The sequence below is a fragment of the Varroa destructor genome, unplaced genomic scaffold (genome assembly GCF_002443255.2).
Source record: "Varroa destructor unplaced genomic scaffold, Vdes_3.0 BEIS01000002.1, whole genome shotgun sequence".
In the NCBI taxonomy this organism is placed as follows: Eukaryota; Metazoa; Arthropoda; class Arachnida; order Mesostigmata; family Varroidae; genus Varroa; species Varroa destructor.
In genome coordinates this window covers 34,897,122-34,907,483 of record NW_019211455.1, presented here as the reverse complement: position 1 = coordinate 34,907,483, position 10,362 = coordinate 34,897,122, and the positions used below count along the sequence as shown (strand labels likewise).

The following is a 10,362-nucleotide window of genomic DNA, read 5'->3' as shown; positions in this document are numbered from 1 at the left end:
TTCTGCTATATGGGCAAAATATTAACAACCGGCTTGAAGGTATATAAAAGAGCTTTGTGATGATGTTAGAAGTTTAGCTATTAGTGAAAAAAGACTAAAAGAAAAGCCATATTTTTATAATTTTTTACGATTAAAGAAGAAATTCTCGACTAAGCTAATGAGCCAAGGGATGAAAGGATGACTTGGCTCCAATGAACTAGCGTCGGCGGACAGAAACTCGGCCGAGAAGGGAAACTAGACGTATGCCGCACGGGGAGCAAGCAGCCCTATACCGTACGAAGTCGTCAAAAAAGACTACAAAGGAAAGATGCCGGCGACGTTCGACGATGAACGGAAGGAAACTCATGGACCGTTGAGAAACTAGCGACAGCGTACCACCGCTAGGAGGGTCCCCAGCCGGAGAGTGTTATAGCAAATCGCGAGATCATTGGCGTACGGAATGTCGAAGGACGCAGTCTTCCGGGAGAGAGGCGAATGCCTTTAAGTAAGAGAACTAATATTGACGCCCGAAAGATACAGTTAGGCAAGTAAATAATAAACAACTGCTAGTTGAAACACAGTTTGGGTACATATCGCCGGCAGCTAGTCGTTACATGTATTGCCGTATGTCGACCAACGGCTTAATTTTTTGCAATATACACATGCGTAACAAGACCCAACTAAATGAAAGATGTTTTGGGTCTAATTTTGCCGATGGTTTAGAGTGTGCTCCCATAAAAATCACCAAATTAAAATTTGCTGCTTGTTGCTCATGCATTTTAGAAGGCTTTTTTTATATTTTCTAGATCGCACCGCACGTATGGTATGTCATAATCCCAGATACTCCGGTGCAGCAACAGCCATGTCCAACCCGTTATCTAGCTTAACGTTCGGCCCATGCGCCATTTATATCAACGCCTTTAAATAACTAATAAAATTCCCATTACAGTTCCGCGATAGCAGCATGTAAGTTGGCTGTGTGAGGTGCGCACTCAAGATCTTGCCATAAAAACCCTTCAACATAGAAATTTTTGATCTGTAAAAAGCCTTTTGACTGGGAAATGGCACCATATCTAAAAGCAAAAACGATTTTGTGACTAAATATAACTCAAGAAAATGTGCGAATATTTTTGCAAATGTGCGGAAATTATTGTTTGTCGAATGCCACTGCAAATAAAAATCGGATGCCGATTTACTATAGAATTTAAACATACCAAAATCATGTACTTGATTGATCACGTTTATTGGTTAATGTAGATAAAAACCTTATGAATTCACTAGATTGTTTCTTAAAACTTATAATTTCAAGCAAATATTTTTGTTTATTTTAATCTATGTACTTCTATACATTTGTTAACACCCCAGGAAAGGCCAGTGCGCCTGATTAGTTCGCTACACAATGAGAATGCAAAAATGGTAAATGCATTTTACTATTGCAATTCATGTAGAACATCTTTTTGTAAACCGGACTTATGAAATTATAGTACTCATTTTCTACACGATTGTTACTCCTTAAAGTCATTTGTTAGCCCGTTTTGTTTGTTAAAGGGTGTCACTGTTTCGCAAACACATCATTGATAATCTTTTTTTTTCGCTCACAGTACTGCAATAGAGCTGGGTAATCATGACGTGCTTTATGCCCTCGATACAGCTACCGCCTTTGGCGGGAGTTCCAACCCTAAAGACAATCGAAAATATTTCTAAGCTCATGCTCCATTAATTAGTTTCACCCATTGGCCTTCAAGTGTCATACAAAGAGTATCATATTTTCCCTTCTCTGAGAAGATTATAGCTTTATGTTTGCGTAATGCTAATTAAAAACCGTTCTACCGTATCATCCACCAGCCCACTTCTGTTACTGTGTTCTTAACTTTAAATGACACCTCTTACGTATGTGCGCCCGGACAATTACAGCCAAATTGTTAAAACATGCTATTAAACTACATCCTTTTGCTGCAGCTTACTAGCCTAGTTCCAAACTCAGTACATTGTCATAAGGAAGATTCCATGAAAGTAAGAAGAGAAAATTCTAGGGGCCTCCCGCACTCAATTCGATTTGAGGTTTCGATTAGTACGCGCCAAGCGGGATCAATAGGAATAGTGCTGTACTTGAAGACGTTGCTTTATCCTTTTGGTAACTTGACATAAGTTTTTGGAGCATATGAGTGCAATTGAGAGAGACAAAATGGATAACAGTTCGATAAAATCAAGTTATACCACCGGGGCTAGGCTCCCCTACAAGAAATAGGTTTATCTTAGCTGTGTTCGGCTAATACATAAATATGTTACTCAAATTCTATAAAAACTTCATTTGCAGATTATGATTCTTTTCTAGAACTTTAACGCATACAAACTATAATCCATGCCACCAAATATTTTATTCATACATACTCCCAAGCAGCCTGTTACGAACTCGTTAATTAACAAAAAAAAGAGGTGTCCGATTTAGGGCATCATATGCCCATTCCGCCATCCTCCACGTTTGATGTTTCCAATTTGAATTGAATTTGCTATTAAAATTTCCAAATAAAAAACACATGTCGATTTCGTGAAACAAGAACCGTGTAATACTTCTAAAAATGTTTACTGTTAGGGGCCAGATAAAGCAAACGTAACTTCATGTAACCTTCAAGAATAAACGTTGTTGTTAAACAAAAGTTTGTCCCAGAATCTTTCATAACGACTTCTGAGCATTTAGTGGTTTACGACATCTCTCTAATATTCGATAAAACTGAAAATATTAGTCAGCCATTTAAGAAAGCTAGCGGCAAATACCAGTCTACTTCCTGCGAAGGAACTGGTTAGAATGCTAAATGCTTGTAATAATTTAGTCAGTATTAAAGACAGATTAGTCCTACGGCACTTTTTTTTCCATATTATAAGCGGATGTTGAATGTAAAACTTTAAACACTAATTTAAATAACAAATGTTGGAATTGCCAGAATGCATAATTGATCCAACTTGTTGGAAGCACATGGGAGCTAAAGGGCATTGGTTGATACCCTTCTGCCACTGAATGAGATTAGCTGACGTAAAAATAAACAATGTACTTGTCACGTGTCTGAATTTATTGACGTATCGGAACTGCTAAACGTAGAAAAAGTACGAAATCGCGCACATTACTTTTTTTAAGTACACCGTTTAATACAGTAGGAAGAATCACATTGTGTCTATATATCTGTGGTGTATTGTAATAAGGAAGCATTACTTTTGGTGTATTTGTTATAGATTGTATACATTAGACTAGAATCTTACTTTTTCGGTATTTGTGGAAACCGTTTACAACCGGGGTAAACGTTGGATCCCGTAATGCAGCTAGGTCTATGCAGAGCATAAATAAATTGTGTTCGTGACGACTGCCCGTCTGCTAAGACATTTGAAATAATGGAACGATGGAAAATTCTGTACTTTTATATTTACATAAATGTATTTCAGGTTCCAGCTGGTTGTTGGGATATAATACCTTCCAGCCGGGCAGTTAATCGCTAGTTGCCAGTGATTGAGCTCCCTCGTCGCAACAGATTTGGCGTCAATGAATCCAGCAGTTTAAACGGCAACTCTGTTCGAACTGCTTCATGGCAGCAAAGCTATTTTGCCCAAAGCTGGCGTACAATGGGTCCTGAAGCTATGGGAATACAGACAGACGGCAGGCCTTTTTTACCATTAAAGGTCAAGAAACTGGCCTAATTAATATTATATGGAGTTAGATTGCCTACCGGCTGGTGTCTAGCTACTTTCCGTAGCGCAGTGCATAAACTAGAATCCGCAAGTACGTCTACAGTTGCGGAGTCTGCCAAAGAACAAAGCCAAGTAATGAACACTGGCTGGTCTAGGCGTCCATTAATCAGACCGACATGGTTTTTTATGAAGGTGGATATGGATTTTATGGCACTACAATGCGCTTTGTAATGTGATCCTTTGTCTTGTGTCATGAGTGTAGATTACTGAACTAGTTTCGTTTGCCTTTTCTCAGCCCGGGAGAAAAACTGCAAGAGAAATGTCTGACCTTTAGGATCGTTACGAGATTATAGATGCCTTCGTGATGGAAAGGACGAGCTACTTCCAGAATCTGCACATTAGGCAGTGTTTTGCAGGATACACCATTCGCCATGTAAAACGAACCAGCTGGTGGTGCGAACGATCTGCGTAGTTACGGAGCGGTTGTCTGTTTTTTGGAAACACACAGACCTTTCGCTTCCGCGATACGTCCAGCGACCGCCATGGCAATGAACACTATAATGAACGACGCCCTCCGTACGATTCCATTCGATTTGATCCATGGGTTAAAGCTGTTTTGGTCGACAAGCCTCGAAAGGCTCAGTCAGTTTAACCACCTGGCCCTTCTATATTCGAGGTTCAAAAAGCAACCCACGTTCACGCTCTTTTGGTGAGGGAAGCCTTAAGGATACTCTCTGAGAAGCCTACCTTCCTACCCGTATAATATTTTGACACGTTCCTGTTTAAGTTCTAGCCTAAATGGAGCACAGAGAAGCGAGTGATGCAGTACGTGTTGATTACGCATGCCACGTCAGCGGCATATCATCGGCAACCTAAGACTTTAGGAAAGATTGGGCATGAGATAAAAACAAATTAAGCAAAGGATGAAAACAATCCTACCGGTTAATCACTTTATGTAATTCATCTATGCATACAAGGCAGTTCCTGTCAGAGAAATTGACTTATCTGTATTTGACTTTTATGGCATATGACACGTGCCTGGGATTTTCGTAACCAATCAGTGACGAACCTATTCAGAGCAAAGAGATAATTAGAATTTTTCGCATTTTCTCGAAATTTTTTCGAAACCGCAATTTTCGAAAACGCATTTTCTTTCTTTGGAGTACGCGTCGTTCTTTCTTGTCTGTTTTTTGTTGTGCTTTGCTGGAACCTGTTACTTTCTTCTAGAACCTTATATTTATCTACGATGCGGTACAGTGTTCATTTGAGGTAATCCAAGAAATATATAGTGTCGGTAATCTTCGTCCAGAGCTTAGAAGTTGGATAGTAGCCGATCTTTGGCCAAATTTTGAAGTCGATGCAGTGTTTGTTACGAGTTTTTTTTTGCGAGCTTTTCTTTGGTAGTAGCAGGTGGACGCACGTTGATTATGACAAATAGCCCGCCAAAGTTTTTTTCCAGTAATATGTATATATATATTACGAGACAAGCCTATGCCCGTTTTCAAAGCTAAGCCACCTTACCTTTTTTAGAGTCTAAGCACTAAACACTTACAACTGTATTATTACGGACACGTCAGCAAGTAGGTTATTAAAAATTTCTATTGTAATTGCTAAAATATTTTCAAAACCATTCAATGTTTCGAGTTATACGTCCGGTACTTCAGCCGTTAATCATTATTTCAGATATCTAATTCTTAATTATACAGTGTGTGCCTCAGAACCTATACAGCCACGTGTTCCTGAGTTTAGTAGACAAAGACACTACTTCGGCTCTATTAGAGAGTCGATAACTATTTTTATTAATTCTGTTTATTTTAAGCGTATATTCGCTTACCTTGGTATATAACACTTTAGTGTGGAAATAATTAACTAAAGTGTTATTAAGGAAAAGCAATAACTTTTCAACAAAATGGTCCTAACACACTGGTATTTCGTGAAAAGAATCGATGGAAAATCTTATGTGTAAATAGACGACCGAAGTTACCTTTGTCACTATTTTAAGAACCTATTTACCTTACCTTACGTAATGCCTATTTTTACGTGCATTTAAGACGATATCATCGTACCTAATTATATCAGCGCCATGACACATATGCAAATATGGTACCAACATAGATAATAGATATACTGCTTATCTCACTAGAATTTGGCTTTCTTTACTTCTGCAATTTATACATGTGTACACAGAAGCGGCCTGTCTTGATTGAGAATTTTTTTATGCCTTGCTTTAGGACTGTCTTCTAACACAAGTATTTCTCAACGAGATGTTCCATATATATACCAGAAGTGTCATGTTTATCCAACATAAGTACAGTCCGCTGTTTTAACTTAAACTATTCACGAGTTTTTCTCAGAATATTATTTTCCTAATTCACCAATAATCTTTTAATAGTCGCACGTCGAAAGATATTTCTGGGTGCAAAATGGAAGCGACATTAAAGTATCGCTTAAGTACGCTACATATAGAAAAGGACTTCAATTTGCTCCGCAGACGAACCTTCTTTGCTAGAACAAATTGGCAGGAATGTCTTCTTCAGTTGCCAGCATATTCAGTAAGCGCAAGGCGATTGATTTTGGTTTTAGAACAATTTCAGACACCTCTAATTGAGAATTAGTACGTTTTTCAAAATATATCAGAAACGAAAATAGTAGATTGTATTTCTTGAGGTTGAACGTGGCCGTAAAAGCCATCGCATCACTCTCGTTCTAGAAAACGATTCATTACTCTAAAGACGAGGAAAATAAGTGAGTAGGAGTACAATCGGCTGCGCCGAAATGATCGGATGCTTTTTCTGTTCCACTAGGAAGCGCACCATCCGCTAACCTTGTGGTATCTTTCGTGAAACACCATGGTTAAGGTTAATTTTGTTAGATGTATTATAATGCAGTTATGTATAATCGTACTGAAAACTCTCATAAAGCGAAGAGTGTTAAACAAAGAGGCGAAAGAAATTTTAACATGCTATTTACAGTCGGAATTGGCAGGTTTACAATACATTTAATGTGGGTCGTAATATTTTTGTAATTCACTAGTTAACTTTATAAATCAGTGGCATAAATGCATACCCTGAGCATACTTGATTTATCAGTTAAGTAAAATTGTACAGTACTCAACCATCAAATAAATACGGCAGGTGTTTTATCCAAATAATAGCCTATGGATTTGTTGATTAACTAAATAATAGTTAATGAATAAATATATCCACGTTCCGAAATACAACTCTATATTAATTACTTTTCGATTACGAAACTAACAAATTTGGTAAACGCAACCATTCAAGAAACGCATCAAAGCAAATACTCGTTGTTTCCGGTGTATTCGCCACTATTTCCAAATGTCGTTCAACAGCTACGCTTTGTCTCATGTCTAATATTTCCCGAACAATTTTCTACAACGCATCAAGCAAATGGTTTAGTCCAGAGAAATCAGCTGGGAGACCCATGTGGAATCGTTTACAGAGAGAAGGAAACAGTAAGGGTAAAAAATGAGCAGAAACAGTGTAACCCAATCATAAAGTGGAAGAAGTGCGATATCAGTTTTTGGGTAACATCTGAAATGGAGTCTAGGTGCAACACTGGGGATGTGCTAAAATGTGGAACGAAGGTCAAGGCACGGCTTGGATGTATTAGATACCAAAGGTACGTTACATATATGCACTAACAAATATGTACTTCGTGACACTATGAACGCTCTTCAGATACATCAGCAGCTCGTATCTGATAAACTGGAAAGCTGAGGTTTCAAAAACGCTGTCTCCAATAATGTGTAGCAACGGGCTGTTTATTTGTTGATATAATAGATTAGTCTAGAAACAACAAAGTACCTGTCGGAACTTTTCCAATAATGAAAAAAAGCTTGCCTCTGCTTTGACTGAGTCTTTTCGTATCATTTTTATTAAAAAAGTGTAGTGTGGCTATGTTCTTACTACCTATTCATTATGCCAGTGCTGAAAAAGAACTTACTAATGTCAACGATGGTAGCGCATTAGCTCCCAAGCCTCTTGGGTACATTACTCTTGAAGAGCTTGAAAGTCATCAGCTTTCTTTCGGAAAAGGGGTCTGTTAAATGATAATGAGCTTCGTCACAAACATAAAGTATATTTTCTATGAAAATTATTTTCCGATCATGCGTGTTTATTACACATAAAATATTGTCATGAAGTATTGATATATGGGTATATGGAAATAATCCCGCGGATCGGCAAGAAGTGTCGAGCCAACAAAGGGAGAACGGGTATTACAAGTGCCAAGAAGATTATATATACCGCACATATCGTTGCGGAGCCAGCTCTCCTCATTCAGAACTTGCGTAGCGCGTGGTGAATTGCATACGATATGATCAGATGGGAACATTAACTACTAGTTGTTTTCCTCCTTAGTAAGTACACGTTTTTCATAGTATTTGGGACTTGCACACCGTTGCCTCCCATGTCAGCAAATGAACTGGATAATCTTATCCAACAAGATTAAAGCTTTTTTGACATCGTCGGTGGAAAAAGGGATATTGGTAGGTAAGTCACGTATGTCACCTGCTTTGGATATTATGTGGTAAGCCTATCCAGTGCCTCAAAAGTCTACAGGAAAGTAATGCGTAGCTAATGCAATGGCACAGTTAACCACGAGTGGTACCTTGTAATATAAATAGTTCCTGTGTTGTACTGAAAAACTGGCTTCAACAATCTTTTGTAGCGTTGGCCTCTTCTGTTTCTTTGGTTTTCTCTTGATCGCTCCTTCACTATAAACCTGTTGTCGTATGTTTAAGAGCCATGTATTAGAACCGGCTGACGTACCTTGGGTGTTTACTGCAGAGCATATTTTTTCATGCCGTTGATTTATTAATGTAAAGTCCATACATAGATTTCGCGATAGGCATATGTTGAAGGTAATAATAGCTTTCCACTTATATCATTAAATCACCGTGCACTAGAACTTCAAAGAATCTTTGGCTTTATTGTATTTCTCGCCAGAAGGTCACTGACGAACTCAGAAGATAAAAGTCCAGAAAAAGGCTAAGCTTATGACTTGCACGACCTCTATTATTTATTCAAACATTAGATATTTAACGACGTTTTTATTTTAGATAATAAAGTTTGCACTTCATGTTTGCCAGCAAAGAATTGAAAACCGAAATGAGCGCCGATAATTCTCCTAGATTTTGTTGTTGCGCAGACCTGAAGTCCACAAGAATTGCAAACTTATAATAATAATATTAATAATAGCTATTATTATTTAGTCATTAAAAATGCTAGCACATTGCCTTTGCTTGCCGCTGTAGTCCGTGTACCTAGACGGATTAAAGTTTTGCTTTTTAAATTTCTTCAAGCGATCGCAAACTGAGCTGACCTAACGTTTAGATTTTTGTTATATATGGGAGTCTGTGCAATCAACAATTCAGTTTAATATTTTGTTTCCCATTGAGTGTCATATAGTTAAGCCTATGTATTAGGGACCGAACTTTGACGATTAATTCTTTCTCGATTAATTGACTATCTTATATACACACTATTCTGTAAGAGCCGTTATCTGAACCAAATTTCCACCATAAAACATGCAGATAAAAGAGATCCAGCTCTGAAAGCAGAAACACTATGTTTATATCTTTAGTGTAAAATGTTGGAACATCATCTAGAACATGTCTATTAGCAAATTACCTTGGTGGCCTGATCTTATTTGTTCGTGACCTGCGCGTTATAATGTACTAAAGTTCTCGGCTTATCCGAAGGACAAATTTGAATAATTTGATAGAACATTGACCGTCTACAAACCTAGGACATTCCATTCATCTATTCATAGGAGGCATGCTCTTTATGTCTCGAATAAATTGAGATGATATTTAGGTTTCTAGTGGCTATTACAATTAGTCAGCTTATTTTTTTCACTTCGCTGTAAGCTGCTTTATAAAAGTACACTGCAACATTTCCAGCAAACTTGGCAACAGAAATTTGCGAGTAATTCTTCCACTCTGATTAACTTTATTTAATTACTTACCTTTGGATTTACTAGCAAAGCTATTATATGGCAACAGAGAGACAGCTTAAGATATGGAAGACTTAGTGATGAATGCCCTTTAGAAATGCCGTTCTGGATAAATATTAAAGTTAAGGTTACCGCGGGCATTTAGTAAAAAGCATTCTTCTACTTCATTGCAAAAGAAGGACGTTTACTTGATAGGGTTTAGGATAGTTGATTTGTTGAATCGGCACAAAATGTTAGCTGGGGAGAAAATTCAGTGTGTTCGGTATTGTAGGCTAAATATAGAAAATCACAAAGATGTTTTGTGAGTTAGCCAATTTAGATACACATAATTTATCGTTATTCGCAACAGTAATTTTCTGAACGAGAGAACCACACGTACTGTACGCGCGAACCACTTTATTTGTAGAATGGCTCGCGCGACTATATCACGTTATGTGTTTTCGGGGGGTGTGATTACATTATTAAGGTAATTAATAAAGCTAGCATTGATCACCGATGTTTCATTCTACACTGTCTGTTTCTAGTGCCGTATCTATCAACTATACATTTTTAGCGTTTGTATTGCATCGTATAGTTGCATATATGTGGGATTTCGTTATTACAGGAATAAAGAAATCGATTTTTTGAGGGAATTTATGAATGGGTGCTGTTGCATTATTCTACGGTGTAAACTGTAATTGTTTGGAAAACAATACGTCTTTTTTCCTTCTTCTTTCATAAAATAGTAAA

At 37.7% G+C, this 10,362-nt stretch overlaps 1 protein-coding gene across 1 annotated transcript in view; it reads left to right on the top strand.

The window, feature by feature from the left end:
* The first annotated feature begins 7,074 nt into the window (after positions 1-7,074).
* Positions 7,075-10,362, top strand: part of LOC111243711 (uronyl 2-sulfotransferase-like) — a 38,650-nt gene continuing 35,362 nt past the window's right edge. The window contains exon 1 of the mRNA XM_086980346.1: positions 7,075-7,296. Within this exon, the coding sequence (XP_086836472.1) occupies positions 7,214-7,296 (83 nt within the window). The 5' untranslated portion in view covers positions 7,075-7,213. The remainder of the gene's footprint in view (positions 7,297-10,362) is intronic.